The 20,478-nt window shown below is 40.0% G+C and overlaps 1 protein-coding gene across 21 annotated transcripts in view; it reads right to left on the bottom strand.

The window, feature by feature from the left end:
- LOC132200298 (patronin) overlaps window positions 1-20,478 on the bottom strand; it is a 31,699-nt gene that overhangs the window by 3,299 nt on the left and 7,922 nt on the right. For 5 of the 21 annotated variants that reach the window (XM_059625661.1, XM_059625656.1, XM_059625670.1 and 2 more), the window contains 20 exons: window positions 9,159-9,254; window positions 8,877-9,095; window positions 8,407-8,634; window positions 8,103-8,344; window positions 7,867-8,028; window positions 7,523-7,635; window positions 6,940-7,044; window positions 6,435-6,570; window positions 5,915-6,382; window positions 5,597-5,826; window positions 5,383-5,540; window positions 5,101-5,199; window positions 4,598-4,740; window positions 3,749-4,542; window positions 3,415-3,689; window positions 1,703-1,981; window positions 1,414-1,650; window positions 1,105-1,354; window positions 755-859; window positions 147-230 (listed from right to left, as the gene is read on the bottom strand). In XM_059625661.1, coding sequence (XP_059481644.1) covers window positions 147-230; window positions 755-859; window positions 1,105-1,354; window positions 1,414-1,650; window positions 1,703-1,981; window positions 3,415-3,689; window positions 3,749-4,542; window positions 4,598-4,740; window positions 5,101-5,199; window positions 5,383-5,540; window positions 5,597-5,826; window positions 5,915-6,382; window positions 6,435-6,570; window positions 6,940-7,044; window positions 7,523-7,635; window positions 7,867-8,028; window positions 8,103-8,344; window positions 8,407-8,634; window positions 8,877-9,095; window positions 9,159-9,254 — 4,423 coding nt within the window. Of the gene's footprint in view, window positions 1-146; window positions 231-754; window positions 860-1,104; window positions 1,355-1,413; window positions 1,651-1,702; window positions 1,982-3,414; window positions 3,690-3,748; window positions 4,543-4,597; window positions 4,741-4,805; window positions 4,830-5,100; window positions 5,200-5,382; window positions 5,541-5,596; window positions 5,827-5,914; window positions 6,383-6,434; window positions 6,571-6,939; window positions 7,045-7,522; window positions 7,636-7,866; window positions 8,029-8,102; window positions 8,345-8,406; window positions 8,635-8,876; window positions 9,096-9,158; window positions 9,255-20,478 lie in introns of all 21 variants that reach the window. The other 16 variants (XM_059625668.1, XM_059625664.1, XM_059625674.1 and 13 more) reach the window with 12 other exon arrangements.

Below are 20,478 nucleotides of genomic sequence, written 5' to 3'. Positions count from 1 at the left end.
AAATTAAGAAATTTTGCAAAATATTTTCAGTGTTTCCAATCAGAGTTTGGAGAGAGGAAGGAAAGAAAAAGACAGGCTCTTCATTCACTCGGTCACACGACTAATAACTACGTCTACAGAGAAAAACTGAGTCGTGAGAGGCTCACCTCGAGAGGTTCGGTACGACCCTCGACGACCGATGCGCGACGGAGAGGTGCCTCTTGAGGTGCCTCTTCCGTCATCGGAGGATTCTGGCAACAAAAGCGCAAAATGGTGCACATTTAGCGTCAACCACGATTCGTAAAGTACCGCAGAGAGTTTAATTCTAGCATCCAAGGTACTTTTCAATTAATCAAAAACACATTCAGTTTAGTTGGCAAACACAGATTTGAACAAAAATGATGCAAATTCATGCACATGAGAAACATTTAACATTGTAACAAAATAATACAGACAGTAACGGACTCAAAAGGAAAACGGGAAATCTGAATACTTGATTCTACGAACGCATCATGATGGAAACACTTCAGTGAGGCAAGCTATTGCTTCATTGTAAAATTTCTCAAATTTTTCTGGTGAAATCATGTGTCATAAATGCATGTTTGGTTATTTTGTGTTGGTGTAAATATTATGTGAGCACTGCCGAGTCTGTTGACAGAGCCAAGAGAAAAGAATTTGCTAATTATTTAAAAAAAATTCAATTCTACAGACTCAGCAGCCAAGTTTCTTTCTAGTATAAATAATTGAATTATTATTATTTGTGTGTGTGACTGACCTCTGTTGTACATAGAGTTCCTTCGTGTGGTGGTGAGATTGTCTTGCGAACCGCGATATCCGGCAGCCCGACGCATCGTGTTGTGTCCTCCGTAACTCGCAGAATCTGGACAGTAGAGACAGAAAACTAAGGAAGCGTGCGACAAGCATGCCATCGTAAGGAGGTCAGTGGCAGCAGGTGCATGCCACAGAAATGAAGTGTCCGAGTTATTCAAAAATAAATAAATTAAACTGCGTGCATGCACAAAAAGTGAAAGTAGTTTAAAAAAGTAGTTAATTTTACACTGGTCTCATTTCATTTCAGGATAAGAATTGATAAAAAGCAGCGGTTGAGGGGGACACTGAACATACCGGCCAGGTTGGTGGCTGAGCCTTGTCTCCGGAAACCGAATTGCCGGTTGTCGGGTTCGTCACCGTTGCTGCCGTCTTGACCTCTCTCGATGTGAATGGTTTTGGGTCTGGGCCTTGGAGTGGTGCCTGGAGTTTTGTTCCTCATGCGAGGACCGCCGGAACTGGCGTTCGAAGTGGCAGAAGAGGGAGACGAAGGAGTCGAACACATTGCCTGAAGACGCTGCAGTTCAGCCTTATCTATCACTTTGCCCTGAAAAGGATTTTTTTTTTATTATTTCTATAGATTTATTTATGTATAAGAAAAACTACTTCTCTCTCGGCTTCTTCGATGGTTTTCTTCAGTTTATACTGCTGTAGAATTTGTGCCCTTCTAAACCTGTCTTCCTCCCGCTTCATGGCCTGTCTTTCTTCCCTCGTCTGCTCCCTCTCCTTGGCAAGACTCGCCGCCAGCTCTTTCCTGGCCTTGTTCTCCTCCTGCTGTTGCCTCCTCCTCAACGACGCCAACAGAATTTTCTCCTTCTTCTTCTCCATGGCGTCCAAAGCACCCTGAAATAATTGTGTCATTTTCCGTGATCGTTTTTCATTATTTTGATCTCACAGGATCTGGAGCAGCAATGTCTCCTATCACAAGTCCTAAGCCGCTGATGCCTTCGCCAGCAACGGCCACAGGCGTCATTTGTACACTGATTTCTTCATCAGTCGCTTCAATGGAATACTGCTGGACGCTGGGAGTCGAAGGAGGAGTGGGGGAGGGTCTGGGCATGGTCCTGCCAATGCCCGGTTGAGGGGAGAGTCGCGACGCCAACGAGGACGAGCCTGACGAGCCAGCTGCCATTTCGTAATCGTTCTGCATCTGCTGCTGCATCAGTTCCTGCTGCTGAATTTAATAATTTATTTTAATAACTGGGTGAAATCGGGAAAGGATGAGGTGTAATTGGCAGTGAAAAGTTACCATTTTGATTTTCACATATGTTGTTGGGGTTGTTGAAAGGTAGCTTCTCCTAAATTTTCAGCTTAAAATATGGTGCGCTTTTCCGGGAAATCGGATTTTTCCAAAAACAGAAAATTTTGAATATCTTTCCTAAAAATGAGAATATATGAATGCTCTCTTCACTACCAGACGTAACTTTTCACGCCCGACAACTTTGCTGTTGATTATTTTTGTGTAGGTCAAAGGTCAAGGTCACTTATTAGCAAATTTCACTTTCAAACGCAATTTTCGCAAAGAAGCACACCTTGGATTTTTTTCGTGATATACAAAAAAATGTAGCCCTAAGTGTGTAGAACAAAATACTTGATTTTCAGATTGGTAACTTTTTCTGTTTAATTGATATTTTTAATTGAAAATAAAAAACAGTTAAAAATCACTTTTCCGCAAACGAAATTAATTTTCAAACAGCGATAATTTTTTTTCTGCTAGAGATACGCAAAAACATGTAAGTACAAAAAGTGTTTCTAATGACCTAACCTATCGAACCATGTATCGATCATGTAGGTCGAGTCACTTAAGGTCATTGACCTCAGTGACCTGTGACCTTGAAAAATGATTTTGCAAAATATTAGTTCGTTTAATAATGAAAAAGAGTGCACCTGTTTTGAAACGTTTCCAATTTTTTGCAATATCGTTTTTCAAGGTCACAGGTCACTGAGGTCAATGACCTTAAGTGACTCGACCTACATGATCGATACATGGTTCGATAGGTTAGGTCATTAGAAACACTTTTTGTACTTACATGTTTTTGCGTATCTCTAGCAGAAAAAAAATTATCGCTGTTTGAAAATTAATTTCGTTTGCGGAAAAGTGATTTTTAACTGTTTTTTATTTTCAATTAAAAATATCAATTAAACAGAAAAAGTTACCAATCTGAAAATCAAGTATTTTGTTCTACACACTTAGGGCTACATTTTTTTGTATATCACGAAAAAAATCCAAGGTGTGCTTCTTTGCGAAAATTGCGTTTGAAAGTGAAATTTGCTAATAAGTGACCTTGACCTTTGACCTACACAAAAATAATCAACAGCAAAGTTGTCGGGCGTGAAAAGTTACGTCTGGTAGTGAAGAGAGCATTCATATATTCTCATTTTTAGCAAAGATATTCAAAATTTTCCGTTTTTGGAAAAATCCGATTTCCCGGAAAAGCGCACCATATTTTAAGCTGAAAATTTAGGAGAAGCTACCTTTCAACAACCCCAACAACATATGTGAAAATCAAAATGGTAACTTTTCACTGCCAATTACACCTCATCCTTTCCCGATTTCACCCAACTATATACATAGATTTTAGAAAAAGATGGAAGAATGAAAATTACCTTTTTGGCAACCTTCTTGGTTCTGAGAGGTGGTTTTGGACGCTTGGGTGGCTCGTCGAAACTGACGTAGAAACCCTTGTCAGCGTCCACGCCGTCTTTGAGAGTCTGCGGAGGTGCAACGTCTTCACCTTCCTCCTCTTCCTCATCGGGCTTGGCAGTTTGATAGGCAGGACGTCCTTTGGAAATGGGCCTTGTGGGGGAGGGAAGCCGATACGTCCTTGAGCCTGAAGTGATATTCAGCCTTTGGATGTTCACATTCACGTCCTCCATGACATCTAAAATTGCAAACAATTCATTATAAATTCTTTTTCTTATTGAGAGGCAAAAAAATTACCTCCACTTTCTTTGTTGAAAGTAAGTCGGTTCTCAGGCGTTCCGATGAAGGCAATCGGCTGAGGCGCCATTGGGTCGTCGACCGGGGGACCTGGGATTGGCACTGTTGTGACGTGGGGCGCTTGTTGCTGGCCCATCATCTGGTTCAGCCTGTTCAAAGTGTTCCTGTGCTGTGGCGAAGCAGTGTTGCTGCCGTTGTGCAGCGAGTACGACATCTGGTTGGACGACGAGTTTGAAGATGCAGGGTGGAGCATGAAGCCTCCGCCACCGGGTGGAGTATTTTGGGGGTGGTGCTGCTGAGGCGCAGAGTAGTGCTGGGGTTGCGGGTACTTGGGGATGTTCTGGCGCCCAGGGTCAACCCACGCATTGTGAGGGATGTATCCGTCTCCAGCAGGTCCAGGGGGTGGGCCCTGGGGTTGCTGCTGCTGCTGCATCGGAATTGGCATCGGATTCGGAGAGGCCCAGGTGCGCCTCGGAGGAGGGGTGGGCTGGTATTGGGGCTGCTGGTACTGGTTGTGAGGGTTGTAGGGGTTGTAAGTGTTGTAATTGGGTTGCTGGGGTTGTTGGGGAGGAATGTATTGGGGTTGCGGGTGCCCAGAGTGCAGGTAGAACTCTGACTGATGGGGAGGTTGTTGCTGCTGCTGCATCTGTTGTTGTTGTTGTTGCTGCTGCTGCTGCTGGGGAGGTTGAGGAGACATGGACTGGGGTCGTTGCTCCAAAACATGGTGAATGTGTTGCTGCCTAGATGCTAGGCGCTGAATGTCTGCCTGCAGGTCTTTTAAACTGGAATTCATCCTGGAAAATGCGAATTTAGTGAATTCATTTTGACAGAGCCGATTTTCAAACTCACTGGACCAATGAATTGTGATAAGATTCAATATCCATGTGTTCCAAATCTGGGGTTCTAGGATCCTCTGGTGGCACTTTGTGTTGTGGAATGCCTTCCTGGGAAAGCCATCGACTTTCCACAGCTATCACATCATCGTTGATTTCCTAAGGGAAATGTTTCCAATCAGAAAGTGAGCAATTTAAAATTAATACAACAAACAGGCACTTACAGAGAATCCAAGCAGTCTTTGAGTCTGCATCATGCAAAAGCCACAACCATGCAAAACAATACACAAAATCCAGTTAGACATAACAACATACACAAATAAATTAAATTAAAAGTAACGAAAATGATTAAAACAAGGTAGTTTTGTAAATAATAGGAAACTGACGGAGGTGTTACTTGGATTAAATAAAATAAAACCATGGAAATAATGACAAGCAGCAGTCTACACGCCTTTGAAATTAACATAAAACATGCCCTATGATGCCTAATGACACATTTATTGAGATGCAACTAGACACCTTTAAAGAAACTGGTCTAGTGGCCGGCTGCCGCTGAGGCGATTTCCTATCTTGATCTTTAACCTGAACGGATTCATTCCCTGCCTCCACCGCTTTTCCCTGAGAATTAAGCCAAAAATTCCTTAACCAGAACGCAAACAAATACACGGAAAGCTGCGCAATGAAATAATGAAGGCATAGCGGCACACTTTAGCTAAACGAAGCTAGCCAAAGGTCGTTTACTATGCTCTTAATCATTTTCGTCTACCGATCATTAAAGAGTATTAGTAAAACCTTCAGCACCTTTGTTACAGCCTGTAAAAATGCAGCCTTTCCTACTTTTTGCCTCTGCTTGCTGAGAGCCATTTCTGTTTTCATTTTGTCATTTTCAATGTGGCGCCGCTTCTCCTCCAGCTTCAACCGAATGTTGTGCAGTTGAGTGGCCATCACTTGTCCCTCTTCTGAAAATTTCATCTCAATGTTTCAAACCAATTTCAACTTCAATTCAATTCCAAACCTTGGGTAGGTATGGCCTCGTTGAAGGGAAGCTGCTGGTGCTGTTGTTGTTGCTGCTGCCTCCAGGTGGTTGTGTTTGGCAAATCAGCAAAGGTGGCAGTTTTCTTCTCAGCAGACCTAATCTTGGTTGGTGTGTCAAAAGCCTGCTGGGAATTTTGTGTGTTTTGTCGTGACGTTTCGGCAAAGTTGGTTGGCCGGACGTTTTCAGAGTCAGAATCACCATTGTATGTTCTGATGGCAAAAAATTACATGTTGGAATTGAAGATAGGTATAATGGGGCACAACAAAATTAAATCAAAAATATATAAAACAAAAATACCTAGTGCCATTGTTTATGGTGGGGGTGATAGGGGTAGAATTACTAGCATGCTGAACTGAAAACGAACTATTCATCTCGAGGGAGGTCATGTTGTGCAGGTTTTTGATTGGTGCTGGTTTTTCAATGGTCATGTCTAACCTTCGGCCCACGTGCACGGCCACATCCTTGTCCGGATTCCGTCCGATGAATTGCAGGTTATCTTGCGAGCCGCCGAAGTTCTCGACAGTCAGCTGAGATTCCTCTGCGTTGATTGAGTTGCGTCTCGACCTTCTGCCCGCCAACGACTTTTCAACCGGCCGTTCTGTGGAATTTGGCTGCGGGGTGTGCTGAGGCGTGCTTGAGCGTCTGCTGACCTGCTCCCAATTGCTGGGCTTGCCAGCTGCTGGAAGGTGCCTCTCGTCCGACTCGTCCCGACTCCTCAACAGAGTTGGAACGGCTCTGCTTTTGTGAACGACGAACATTTCCCTACTAAAAATTAATGGGTTCAGACTTAAGGATTGAATTTGAAGAACAATCTCACCTTTCATCTCCTAAGTTTTGATCTGGTGCAGGGGTGTGGTGCAAGGACATAGTACGTCGAAGGGATGAACTTGTCATTTGGACCACAGGAGTAGAACCAGAACTTGGGTTGCTCAAACTTGAAGCTGACTTGGTCACTGCGGGAGAGAAATTTTAAAAAGTTGGCATTAATGATCAAAAGCAACATGATTTTTAGAGAGCTGAAGCTGGCACAACAAGAGAAATTTTAGTTAGTACTTTCTGATCACTTGAAATTTAAACTGAACTTATTTTTTGTTTTTATTTACACGTTTCTCATTTTAATTCTCTTTGATTAGTGCTTTGTTAGAGAAATAATTATACAGTGAGAACAGAAGAGAGAAGAAGCAGCAAAAGCAACAAATCACTTACACACTAAAAATAAATAATGGCTGCGTGATGTGAGTGCAAATTATTTGTCGTCAATAAAATGTGAAACCAAACAAGAGGAAGAAATACAGGTGCACGGGGTCAAGGGAGATGTTTACCTGTGGGGTGTGGTAGAGACAGGTTGCTTCTCAGGTCAGGAATGGGGGAGATGACCTGAGACCCATAGAGACTTCGCCTGTGACCCACACCTTGATTGTTGCGAGCTACAACCACCATCACCACCAAGCTCAATCAGTGTCAATTATTTTGATTACAAGAAAGAAATTTGCTGCCTCATTTCAAACAATTCTTTCGGGAGCTTCATTTTCAGAGATGAGAAAATTTGTTAGTTGTTTGCACAGGGACAGAGAGAGTAAAAGGATCGAGCCTCACAGCAGGTCGAGTTTGTCGGCAAAAGAGTGCTTGATTAATTTGTGATGATTTGCATTGGTGAGCCAATTTATTTACTGCGATAAGTGTGTAAATTTAGCTATTTACTCTGCTGTGAGACAATGCAGGGCTTGAAGATATAATAGAGAAGTAGAAAGCCGGATAAGCAGCCAACAAATCATAAGTATGCAACAAAAGACCAAAAAGTAAAAATAAAATTGCAGCATTAGTTTAAATTGGAAGATTAGTGGGGTTTTAAAATTTGTGTTAAATGTTAAGAGATGCTGCAATTTTGTTCAGATCAACACTTACGGTCTTTCAAAGAGAGGCTGCCAGAGCCAGGGAAGCACACACATTTGGCTGGATGAATTTCCATCACGTTAAACATGTCTGCGAGGAATGCAAGAAGATTCATGTTCATCGAGCTGAAACATTTATTTGTTTGGTTAAAACAAAGCTTACAAAAACTGAATTACGGCAGCTAAAAACTTCCAAACAATTCTTAAGCAAATAAAATAAAAATCACCCCTTGGCTGAAAATAAAAAAATTTGCTGAAATTAAATATAAAACGCTCAATTTTGCATGCTGTGAGAGAACCAAAATTAAATTAACAAAACGGTGCGTGCATCCCCTCAGCAGGTGCTTTGCTTTCTACCTGTGATGTTCGGAGGGTGGCCTCCTTCGACAGGAATGAGCACAGGACAGCATTGCTAGTGCTGTGGAGGAGCCGCCAGCGGCAGGTGGAGAGTAGGACGCCCGCGCCTCGTACGCGTCCATCGCATCAAGGAACTCGTCGTCGTCGTCAAACCCATCACCACTTAATTTAATGTTAGCCATTTTTGTTAATTAACAAGCACAGGAAAAAAAAATTGAAAAAGCTAGATTCCATACCTTCGTAAATAGGTGACGTCCTCTGGCGCCATGTGCATCAAATCGCTCGGCAACGCCTCCTGGCAAAATTGCTGCACCAAACTTAGATTCTGGACTGACTGGCCAACAGAGGCGGTCCCCTGCTGGGAATTAGGCACCAGCACGTTCTCCCAGGGGAGCTCCGACGGACAGTAAAGGGCCACGAGGGCTGCCAGCGCCACTCCGTCGGATAGATCTTGTATATTGTGCACCTCAGGTATTAGCTGCGGAGTTTTCACCAATATTGTAATAAAAAATTTAAAAAAATAAAAATTGATTTTTCAACCTGATAATTGTTTGCTCCGTCCAGCTTCAGCCTTGTGTTCATGACTTTGGAACTGCAATTGAGCCACGCCAGGAGACTCTGCTGCGGGGTGGTTGGATTTGGCAACTCGACAGCCTCCTCTTGGTGAAGGTGTGACAACCTTATGATCGCAGCCGAAACTGCGTCTGGTGTGGCTACTTCCTTGGCGTATAAGGCCATCATCGACTCAATTATGGCCAAGTGGGCACTCTGCATATTCAAACAGCACAAATTAGCAATCCGCTTGTTAACAGCAATTAAAATAATGTAAAATTCTAAATTTATAAGAAAAAATCATGTTGAAACTATGATATTTCTTGATCAATTTTGATTAAAAATCAATCACGTGAATTTCACAATTCCTCAATAGTAGAAATTATAAATAATATTTAATCAAATGTATTTAAATTAAAATTTTTAACATTTTATAAGGATTTTTTTTTAATTCTCACCAGTCTCAGGGGATTGGTTTGAAAAAGGGTGGTCTCTGTGAGGGGGCAGTCTTGCCCGGGAGGTTCGGGAGTGACTCCTTTTCTGATGAGGGCGTTCACAATGCCGCTGTGATTCAAATTGTGGAAATTCGGATCGGCGTAGATGTTGCTGAGGGCGAGACAGTAAAGCTCCGCGTTGGCCAGCGTGTGAGTGATGTGGGGTTTGAGGTGGAACTGACCCTGTCAAAGCGAGATTCACGATTAGTATAGGGTTGGTAATGTTGGTGTGTGGCTTGGAATTACCTCGTGGTCTCTGTAGAACGGCTCTCGTAAATTGTCCGGCACCCGACCATTGAAAGCCTTGGACAGCAGCCACTTGACGGAAGCCCTCTGTTTTGCCTGCGAACAAAAAGACGACAGGTTGTTTTTCAGACACATTGTGCTTGTTAAAAGGCAAAGGCGGACTGATTGTGAGAGCGAGGAACACACCCACCCACCGCTGGATTTATTAATAATTCCCCCTGGATGACAAAACACCGCCAAAATTGGCATTCTATTCACGTTGAAGCGGCGCAACGTGCACTAAAAATGAGCGGAGCTCGCGCGAATCTGACTTGATTACCATCTTGTAAGCATTTGATGTTTATTTTATTGGTCATTGTTCGAATTTCGCAATTTATTTTAGGATGGAGGCCACTTGTGTATTATTTTAACTGTTCTAGAGCCAAGTATAAATACAAAGTATTTTATTGAAAATTAAAAAAAAAATACATTTTGATAAATTATTTAAAGCAAAGCAAATTAAATTTAAGTGTTATTATAAAAAAAATGAATTAATAATGTAATTCAAAGCAATTAAAATTTAAATATATGTTGGTAGCTCAAGATGCTTAATTTTCTTTAAAAAATCCTTTTTTTTTAATCGATCAATATTTTTATTCATTTTTATTTACACTGAACTTTGCAGAATTAGGAGGGATTTTTTTTTAAATATTTAAATTTCAAGATTTATAGTGTATTTTTCCAGCTGTCAGTTTTCGGCCTTATTTATGCAATTTAATGCGGCACCCAAACGAAATTATCCGCACACAAGGTGAAGGTAATTGAACACCCAACAAAAGGAAGGCTCTGATGCTGGCCCCGCATATTATCTCGGCGTGCGAGAGCGAATCACGATAATGCAATACACCGTCTGCAGTAATAAAGATAAATGCCTCCTGCGCCCCCCGGACAAGGGCACGGCCCGCTCCCTTTCTTTCTTTTTTCTCATCAGCAAAAAGCGATTCCGCCCTGCGCGAAGAAGAAAAGATAGATTTTCCGACGATCAGCTGAGTTTAATTGGGCCGATCCGTCTGGCGGGGTGCCGCGATTTTCGTGCCCGCGGCGTGTAATCGATTGGCTGGTTTGCGTGCCAGATCAAATTTGCGAGGATGAGAATTTCTAGCCGCCGTGATTATTATCCGATCCGTCACATCCGAGACGGTACATCGAAGGCAATTGAAAACAGATTGGCAAATTCTCACCCGTATAAAATGTACAAAAATTTAAAAAATAAACTAGGAAATTATTAAAAATTTCTCAAAAAAAAAAAAACTGGATTATTATTGTGGAATTATTTCCGGAATAATTTATTGTCTTTGGAATAAATTTTGCACAAATTGAAATAAATGAGTGAAGAAAATCCAATTTCAAGCCATTTTGGTAAAGGAATTCTCCCCACATATCGGATCAAGAATGAATTTTTAATGAGAGCCGCTCTCCCCCGACAAAGTACCACAGTCATTTCTCTCTTTCGCTGCTGTTTCTCGTTTGCGTGCGATTAGAAGGCGACATCGCCAGTTCGTGCCGATACATTAAATCGCGCAGCACCCTTCCTTGCTCGGTTTTATTTGTGATCGTCACGTGACTGTTTGCTCTTGCTTCGGCTCTGATAGCAGCGACGAGGCGCCTTGACTTTTCCAGAGGAACAAAGGTGCATGCACCGAATGTTGAACTTATCTCGCCGCTTCTTACTTAATGCAATAGATAAATGGATGTGCAAAACTTGCGGCGGGTGTTTGTCTTGTGCATTCCTCGCGCAAAAATTGCTGTTTATCAAGAAATGATGATGATGGAGGGCCGCGTGTTTTGCTCTTGATTGAGAGCTGTCAAAACAAAGAATATAACCTTCGATTTGGCATGGTTTTCAAAATGAGCCAATTTTATCACTAAAAAAGCGAACTTTGGCTTAATTTGATGTAGAAAAGGGAAAATGAAATAACTCATTCATCCACAAAAGTAACAATTAAACATTTTTAAAGATATAAATGAAATTGTTCTCAAATTATGTAACATCGACAATTTGAACTTTACAAATTAAAATAATTAGCAGTTTAAGTTTAGATTTAACTTTCTGGCTTTCTTATTGTTCGAAGACAATTAGCATTCAGCTGAGCAACTTCTCTCCGCCTTTATTTTTCTTTTCGCTCTTTTAAATAATCTCTTATGTTAAATGTAAACTCTACGATTGTGAGATTGACCCACTTTGCGCGAATTTTCCATTTTAAACTCGTCGGCTGAGCTTTCCTCATTTGCATGATTCGCCAGAGAGTATGGATTTCCATTTGTCCCATTCACCCGAGACTGTCTTTCATTGTATCGGAGCGGTTATTTAAACAGACCATGTTCTCTGGCGAGTATTTGCGTTACGTATGTGCGGTCGGAATTGTGTCATGCAGAGTGAATTGAAACAAGATGCGCGGGCAATAATGATCGCTCGTATATTCACACGCCCAGACAAGATGGAAACAGGGCAAAGAAGGCAATTCGCAAAAGTGGTGCTGAAATATTTATGGTATAAAGAATGGAGTTTTCGAGTATAGAATGCAGATCGTAAAATTGTTTTGAAAAAAAAAAATCAAATTAAATTGGTAAAAAGTGGGAAATTCACAATTTCAAACTGTAATTCAAGTAGGGATGAAAACTTCATCTCATCTCGCTTTTTTATTTTACTAATTTTAAATATTATTTTTTTTATGAAGATTTTTCAGTTAAACACTAGTAAGGTAAAATTTAAGCATAAACATTTGTTTTTGATAGTCTGCTATTTATTTATTAAAATTAATTTACTGAAAAAATTGAAATGCAAGTTGAAAAATTTCAAAAGCCCGATCTTCTAATTTCCATGATCATCTCGAGTCTCGTGTGTCAATTTCTTCAAAGAAGTTTTTTTTCAGTAACAAACCTGCATTTTTTTTTTTTTTTTTTTTTTTTTTTTTTTTTAATATTTTAGGTCATTTTCAAATCGGCTCCCAGCATTTGTCAACTCAATCTTTTATTCCTTTTCTCCTATTTGAATGCAAATTTCCAGGCCCGCTGCAGTGTTAATTAAATTCCACACGCTCGTTTGCAGGCAGTAAAAATGTATCATTTGTTCTTCTCGCTCTGCTCCATTGAGACCTTTTCTCGTATAATCTCCGGGGATCGCGCTGCGGAACGGATTTTTAACTGTCGCCGCTCGGCGGAAAATACGACTTTTCATCACATTCAGACGACGCAGACGATCGAAAGCTCAGTCGTGTGTGGCAATTGTGGAGAATTTGGTCCGCAGGTCATTAGCATACGACCATATGGTCGACGCATGTTGCGGCCGTGGGAGTGGCCGCCGCCCCCTTACACCTTGCCCAAGATTGCCGAGACCGCGGCCTACGCGTGTTTGGGAAATAATTCCACTTTTCCTTCGCGTTACGTGCTGAGCGGGTCGGCCGCCCTCGCACGACGCACACTTGCTCGCTCGCTCGCGTTTTGCAGCTCTCGGGTTTTAATGCAGAGCTCATTATTAATGCATAATAATTATTACGCTGCAACAAAAAGCCCTAATTAAGCTAATAGCCGCTGCGGAACTCTCTAAAATTTATTCGAAAGTATTTTTGGTACGAAAAAAAAATGATAGGAATTAGTGTTTAAATTGAAAAAAGGGTCAAGATGGATTTTTGGTAATGATAGAGTGTCGATAATTGAAGTGATGGAGGCTGGATTTTAAATATAATTTAGTGCAATTACCAAAACATACTCCAAGATTATCAGTGGAATTTGTAATACCTAAATAAAATGGCTGTTAATTTTTTTGTAGCATCTGGAGTAAAATTATTTCCAGAATTAAGCTATGAAACAAATATTTCTAGTCATAAATATAATTGAGGAGGAGTCAAAGAGAAAACGAAACAGAATTGGAGGAAAAAAAAATTAAAAAAAAATCTTAATTACCACGCTTTCAGTTGTTTTTAAGACATTTTTATGTTAATATCTGATGTTTTTCAATTTTGATGACTTTTTTATTTTTCTTGCTCATGAAATTGGGTCGCAGACCGTGACTGGTAGAGCTATTTGAGTAAAAAATTTTACAACGAGAAACTGACCGATCTCTTCATTCCCATATTTTAAAAATATCTCACTTTCTTGAGAGAAAAAATATTGATATGGTTTAACAAATATCGAATTAAATTTTAATTCTAGTGAAAATTCTAAAAACAAAAACTTTTTTTCCCACAACAAATCATTTATTTCAGCCAGTACATTCTTAGATTGCCAAAAATTTCTTCAATCGAAATTAATGATACTGTCACTTTTGCACTTTGCAACTCGCCAAACTATCAATAAAAATCACCGGTCTGTTCAGTCGGCAAAGGTGAAAGTTTTGGTTTTGGTGTGATCATCGTTGGTGTGGATTCTGCGACAAAAAAGCGCACAAAATAACAAATGACATCAGCAGCTAATCCAGCTGATTATGCAACCGAGCAAGAGACAGCACGCGACGCTGATATAATTTTTCCTCTAATTTTCTTTCCAACACCATATATCAGGGTTTCGGAGCGGGCGCGTTTTGGCGCTCCAAATCGCTCCAAAGCGCGTTTTGGAGCGAGGAGCGGTCGTATGAAGGCGCGAGGAGCGCTTTTTATACAAGGAGCGGTTGCCAAAAAAACGCGCCGCGCCTGGCGCCAAAGGAGCGCTCTATGTGGGCACTGCGGCGCGCCAGGCGCCAAGGCGCGACCTAGCTCAGGAGCAAGGCGCGCCTTTCGCAAAGGAGCGCTCTGATGAGGCGCGCCGTGCTCGGCGCCGCTCCTTCCGCGCCGCTCCAGGGTAGCAATTGGATTATATTATTCTCTTTGAATGCGATCTGGCCTATTTTATTTACTCATGTGCTTCCCCCTGTTGTTCTCTTATGTACACAAAAGTGAATAGCCACTGAACTGCCTCTTTTAAATTTATTTCTGAGAAGAAATTGGCACTTCATGAGACGTTCGTAAAAGTAAGAAAAGAACTGGGTTTTGTCATTGATGAATTTATAAAAAATTTTATATTAGAAAATCAATATTTCTAGACACAGCTACCAGCCTGATTTTATTCACTTCTATATATGTCATGTATATTATTTGGCCTTCTGTTTGGATTAATATGAGAATTCGTTATCCGTCAATATTTTTAATTTTTTTTTTTTAATTTGAAGCTTCTAGTGGGTTGAATAATAATTTGATAGTATAGTTGTGTGTCAATTAATAGGAGATTGAAGATTTTGTGCTGAAATTTAATTTTGATGATTTGAATTTAAAAGCTTTAACTATTATCAAAGAATGATTAAAAGAGGTTGTCAGAATAATTTGTTGATCCATTTAATTGATTACAAATAATTGTTATAATTTAATTCCCAATTTTAATATTTTTATGTAAATAAAACGCAATTTGATGCATTATTATGAAACGCATCTCTAAAAGCACGCCGCATTTTGGAGCGGCGCAAGTAAAACACGCGCCGCGCCTTGGAGCGGCGCCAGTATAAAGCGCTCCGCTCCGCGCCTTGGAGCGAAGGAGCGGTCCTTCCGAAAAGGCGCCGCGCCTTGGCGCCGAGGCGCGCTTTGATCATGGAGCGCTCCGCTCCTTGGCGCGATGGAGCGGTCCTAAGAAAAGGCGCGGCGCGTTCGGCGCCAAGGAGCGTTTCAAAAAACACCGCTCCGAATCCCTGCCATATATCGATCTCGGCACCTGCATGCATTTTGCTATTTCTGCGGCAGCCTCGAAACTTTTCGCCGCCGGTCTGTGATTTTGCACCATTATCGACTTTCTGCATTCGGACGAGGAGCGAATTGAGTCGTCGGCGATAAAACACACATTTGTCTGAGCTGGGAGTGAACACAAAAGTCGTGACCGGCCCGTTCGTAATGATCAAATTATTGGCAGCCGAGACCATGTGGGCGGCGGACAAATTTGGTGCGTTTTGAAATGAAAACAAGCCGGAGCTTTTTTATTATTAAAGAAAGGAAATTACCGCTTTGGCCTCAAGTTTTGTAGCTGCCGTCACGCAATTCGAGAGAGAAATGAAGGTGGAATTGGACGGTCGGTCGGACGGATTGTATTGTAATGTGAGACTTTGTGACTTTGACGCGGTGGGAAGGAAACGTGAGCGAGATGTGTATGAATATTATCTGTGTGAACCGAAAATGGCTTGAAAATTAGGTGACACCAGGCCTCCTTTGATATTATCCAAGTAGAAACAAGAGTGACAGACGAATTTTAAAATCTTTCTAATGTCATTGATTGTAATAAAAATTATGAGACAATCGAATTTCAAGCAGCTTAAAATGTGTTTTTGAATATTCAGCAAATTAGAAATTATGGATCGGGTTTTTTTGGGGTTTTTAATCATAGCGAAAATTGTTTTTATTTCATTTTATTTCAATTTTGATTATTTATTTTTAATTTCTCTTGCTCATTAATTAAGGACCTTGATCGAAGCTTAATTTTAAATATTTCTTGTGGGGACGGCGGCGGCAATTTCTTCAGATGAATTGAAAATTAACCGATTAATATTTTTTACATTTCATTTCAATTTTAATTAAGATACTGCCAAATTAAAAAACAACTTAAATTTACCACATGCGTGGGACCTGCAAAAGCCATAAAGCAGCGAGATAAAAGCCGTGGTCTTATTTATATTTGGATAAGCAGCGGTGAAATGTCAAAGGCTGTGTTCCGTGTACACACCGGCGAGGCGTTTTGAATTTTCTTTCAACGGCCGGCGCCTTGTTTCAAAAGAGAGACGTGCTAATCAGTTTGCCCTCTTCAAAGCACCCTGGGCAGTGAAAAGACATTTTGGTAAAAAAGAATTAATTACTGTGCACGCGAATATTCGAACACGGCAGTCGCCTGCACCAAATTATTATTATTTTATATTATATACGAGCGGCCTACTTTCTTTAGAGAAATTTGCGTGCTAGGCTTTTGTGTGAATTCCGAGCGTAGGATGCTGCTCGACTCGATATGGCGACTCTTGTACTTTTGTAAATCATTTTCTGAATTGCGTGTCGCCGAACTCGCGACTTCATTCGTGGGGGTCGAAAGTTGAATAATATCTTGATCCCATTCATCATTCACTTGGACAAAAAAAAATCCAAAATTTTCGCCTGAAGATTGCAAAAACAATTTTTACGAGACGTTAAGGAGTGTCGCTTTTGTCACTTGGCTTGTAATTGAAAAATTATGTCAGAAAATAAAGTAGGAAGAATAAGGCAGGCCTAGCTTTTAAATTAAAAAGCTATGATAGAATCGGCATCTGGATGTTTTTTATTCGACTCCGAAGGCGTCAAACGGCGTTTCTTAATAACTTTCGAGCCGGCTTTTGAAACCACGTGGGTTTTTATGGAGCCAAAGCAAATCGCGCGCCGTCGAGCAAAACTTCTTCTTCAGCTGGCAAAGAAATAAACAAGCATGTTGGAAATGTGCGTGGCACTTTTTCAGGAAAGAAAATAATGTTTTGTTATGAAAAGAGCGCAAGTGGGTTTCAAGTATGTTCGGGTCGGAGGCCGAGAAATTTTTAATGACTTCTGCAGTGAGCCGAGCAATTTCTTTCTTCCAAGATTATTTTATAAGCTCTGAGAGCAATAAATTGGTAAATTGGTCCCTTTGATGGAGAGTTAATTACGTCATACAGCGTCTGAAGCGAGCTTTAATTTGGAAACGTTTTATGGCCCGCGGAAGAATTCGCCGCTTTTGGCCCCATCCAATTAATTAATGTCATAACACTCCTTTTGATTTCACAAATCCAGCGTCGGCTCTCAAATAATATTTACAGAAATAGCGAGTACTCGCATAACAGTACATTTTTATGCATTCTAACTTTGTGGGAACGTTTGAGGCGTTGATCCGATATTAATATTCCATTGTTCCGTCGGCAATTTGTCCCAACAGAGAAAGGTTCTTCTCACACAAATCATCTTCCGGAATTTGTGTATCGCCCGTTGAAATTTATACCCGATTTGTTTTTCATCCATCTGGGCAGTTCTTTCATAATAAAAAGTTCATTAACATCAAAAATTGATTCAATAAAATTGCATCAATTGAACTTTCACTTTTTCTCAAAAAGTCACTGTGTAATATTCCATAATTTAATGCAGAAATCTTCCAGTCAAGTCATTACACTATTAAAGAGCCTCATTAGGAATGTTGACGGATCTGCAGCTTAAAAGGAGAAGGAGCTGCCATTTTTCATTAGCAATTTAGATGCTAATTATCAGAGACGAGCTGCATAATTACCCTGCAGAACAAGATATGTTTCACATTGGTCAAGCTCAAGGCGATCAGGAATGTCGGACTCATGAGTAGGATGGATTCGCTCTACGGAAATCGGTTAAAATAGACCGACGTATTGTCAGGGTTTTTGTGCAAAAGGAAAGAACAACACCTATGGTCAAATCGCCAACCGTTTCCCGGTTCTTTTCAGCCAAATCGTGACTGCCGTGGAGGCAGGATTTTCGAATTTTCTCGCATCGCTTTTGTGTAGGCAAAAAAATAACCGTTTTGTTTGTAGAATAAAAAGTGTAAATATTTGGTTATTCAGAGCTTATTTAAAAAAACAATTTTTCTATATTTTTAATTTAGTTTGGAATATATTTGCTTTCATAAATTTGATACTTTTTTGGTTAATTAGGTTAAATTTCTATAAATTTTAATTTTTTTTTTAAATAATTGTAATATTAAATTAAAAATAATTAAAATATATTTGTAATAAGAAATCAAATTGTTGAGTTAATATATATACATTTTTTTGATTTCATTTTTGTAACATTAGTGCCACATTTTTAAAAATTGAGCTCTTTGTTTTAAATAAAAATATCGCATTCCTCGCGATGGCACATCCAAGATATAATTTTTAGCGTCACGAACGCGAAAATAAAACAGCGCTATTTACGTGTTTTGCGTGCAGAAATATCGCCGATGGCGGAGGCAATGATCCGGCCAAGGATGAAACAAAAATTTACGTGAACAAGCGAAAACGCCGCATACGTTATTATCGCGCACATGGGCTGCACAAATTCACGCCGCGTTAATCGGGCCGGCGTACTGCGGCACAGCATATTTCACGACGTTTTGTTTTCGAAAGCAGCATTAATTAAATTTAGGCTTTACTTCCCTGCTCTTGCCATTACTTCTCGTTTCGGGCTCACCGCTTTTATCAAAAGGTCCGCGAGACTTGCTGCGTTTCAATCCATTATTGCGAGAACAACGCGGCCGTCAGTTTTCTTAACGATATTTTTCGCACAGCAGGAGCAAACTGGCGAAAGTTTTCTTTTCTTTCGCCATAATTTTTGGCTTAAAACCAATTTTCTAACAGCAGTAAAGTTAAATTCACCGAAATAAAACTAGTAAGCTAGAAAATTATGAAATAATTAATTGCAAAACAAATTTGTTATCATTAAAAAACTCAATATTTACAGATTTTTTATTCTGTATTTGATTAAAAGTCCAAATTTTTGCTGTTTCAAATCGAAATAAGAATGCAATGTTTCGTTTTATCTCTGCGTATCTGTCAATCAAGTTAATTAATTAGCAACATAATTTTCCTCTATGTTGTTTTTTTCCGCCAAAGGATTGGGTGAAAACCAGCCTTGACGTGCGATCCCATCAAACGTCGACGGACAGTTCCCTAGGAATCAATAAGATATCTTTTTCTATTTATCAAAGCGACCAGTGCATTTTTTACTTGAGCAGCTGCCCTGCTGGGAACGAACATTGAAACTTCACGTCAGTGCGGAGAAGAAAGAAAGCGGTGGGCAGCCGCGGAGAAGCAACCCGAGGTGCTCTCTCGGCGTGTCTGTATAAGGAGTCGAGAGAGGCGAACCAGCTTCGTCCGAGAGAACATTCCGACACTCTCAAATTCTCGACAACACTGAGCAAATAATAATAGCGGCGATGACCAAGAATAGGCCTTTTTGTCCTCAACGAGTTTGACGCAGATAAAAAGGAGAAAATTTCGTGTGAACTTCGGTGGTCCATTAACAGGAATCGTAAAATTTTTATCAATGTTAGAATGTTCGAAATGTGTTCGTAAAAATTGTTCACATCGCTCAACCGACAGATGGAGAAGTTCCTTCTTTGGACTTTTATTATCTACAGCTATTGTGGATATTAAAATTTAGTTCACTAAGAGGAACTTTTAAAGTAAAATTCAACTCCATTGCTTTTTTTTTATCACGAAAGCTTTTCCAGCTTATAAATTTTTAATACGGTTGCAGACCTTTTTGATACTTTTTTTAGTTTTTCTTTTTACGAAACGCATTTTGAAGTGACGCGAATGAGTCACAAAAATTGCCTCTCCACTTTTTGCACTTCGCATCCTCATCGATTTTTTTCTTCTGCTCTCAAACACACTTCAATGAATCACCACCCCACACATTGGAACTCTAACGCTTGTCACCTCATTTCTCGAAGTCGAAACGAGCGTGGGCGTGGTTTTTGACAGCGCTCCGCATTTAATTATTTTAATCCGACTTGCGTGTCTTAACTTCTGCTTCTGCAACACTTTAATGAGCAATCACCTGCGACGTGGATCGGCGTGGGCAGCAAAAAGAAACGCGCAAACAACTAAACAAGCCATGTGGGAGACGCGCTGGCCATTTATTTCATTTTGCAATTTATCTGCACATACTAGTCTTTGCGCTATTGCAAGGTCACACCATTATGTCTCTCCAGGAAAGTGATGTCGTAAAAAAGTATAAGACCGTCTTTATAAGGTGTTTGGACGCTTGACAAAAATAAAACCAGTTGGCCCATCTGGCAACAATTCAATCCTTTTGGCACTCCGTCAACTCAAAACTTGTGAACTCTGACTTGATTTTTTAATTTAAATAGTTGAAAGACGACGCAGTGCAATGTTTTCGTTTTATTTTTGAAATCATCTACAAAATGGTCCGCAATATTCTTCTCAGGAATGCTTGGAAATGAAACGAAATTCATATTTTGCCATTATCACAATAAAATTATAATAAATAATTAATATTATTATGTAATAAAACTATTTTATTATATTATATTAATTACATATTAATATTAATTAATCTTAATAAATTTTCAATTATTAATAAAAGTTCAATCAATTTAAATATAGGATTAAAATATATCTGCACGATTTTCTTTTTTTAAATTAAATATTTCGAGCTTATGGATAATAAATCCTTTGAAAACTTATTATTATTCACCGTGAAATGAACTAAATGGAGCAATAATAGGCAATAACTGTTTTGAGACGGCATGACGAGCTGACAGCGTGATTAATTGAAACATCTCTTCCGTTTCCACAGCTGTTCAAACAAAC

Source organism: Neocloeon triangulifer, unplaced genomic scaffold (genome assembly GCF_031216515.1).
Source record: "Neocloeon triangulifer isolate White Clay Creek 2 clone unplaced genomic scaffold, ASM3121651v1 ptg000014l, whole genome shotgun sequence".
NCBI lineage: Eukaryota > Metazoa > Arthropoda > Insecta > Ephemeroptera > Baetidae > Neocloeon > Neocloeon triangulifer.
The sequence above is the reverse complement of the archived record's forward strand: the minus strand, read 5'-3'. Positions and strand labels throughout refer to the sequence as shown.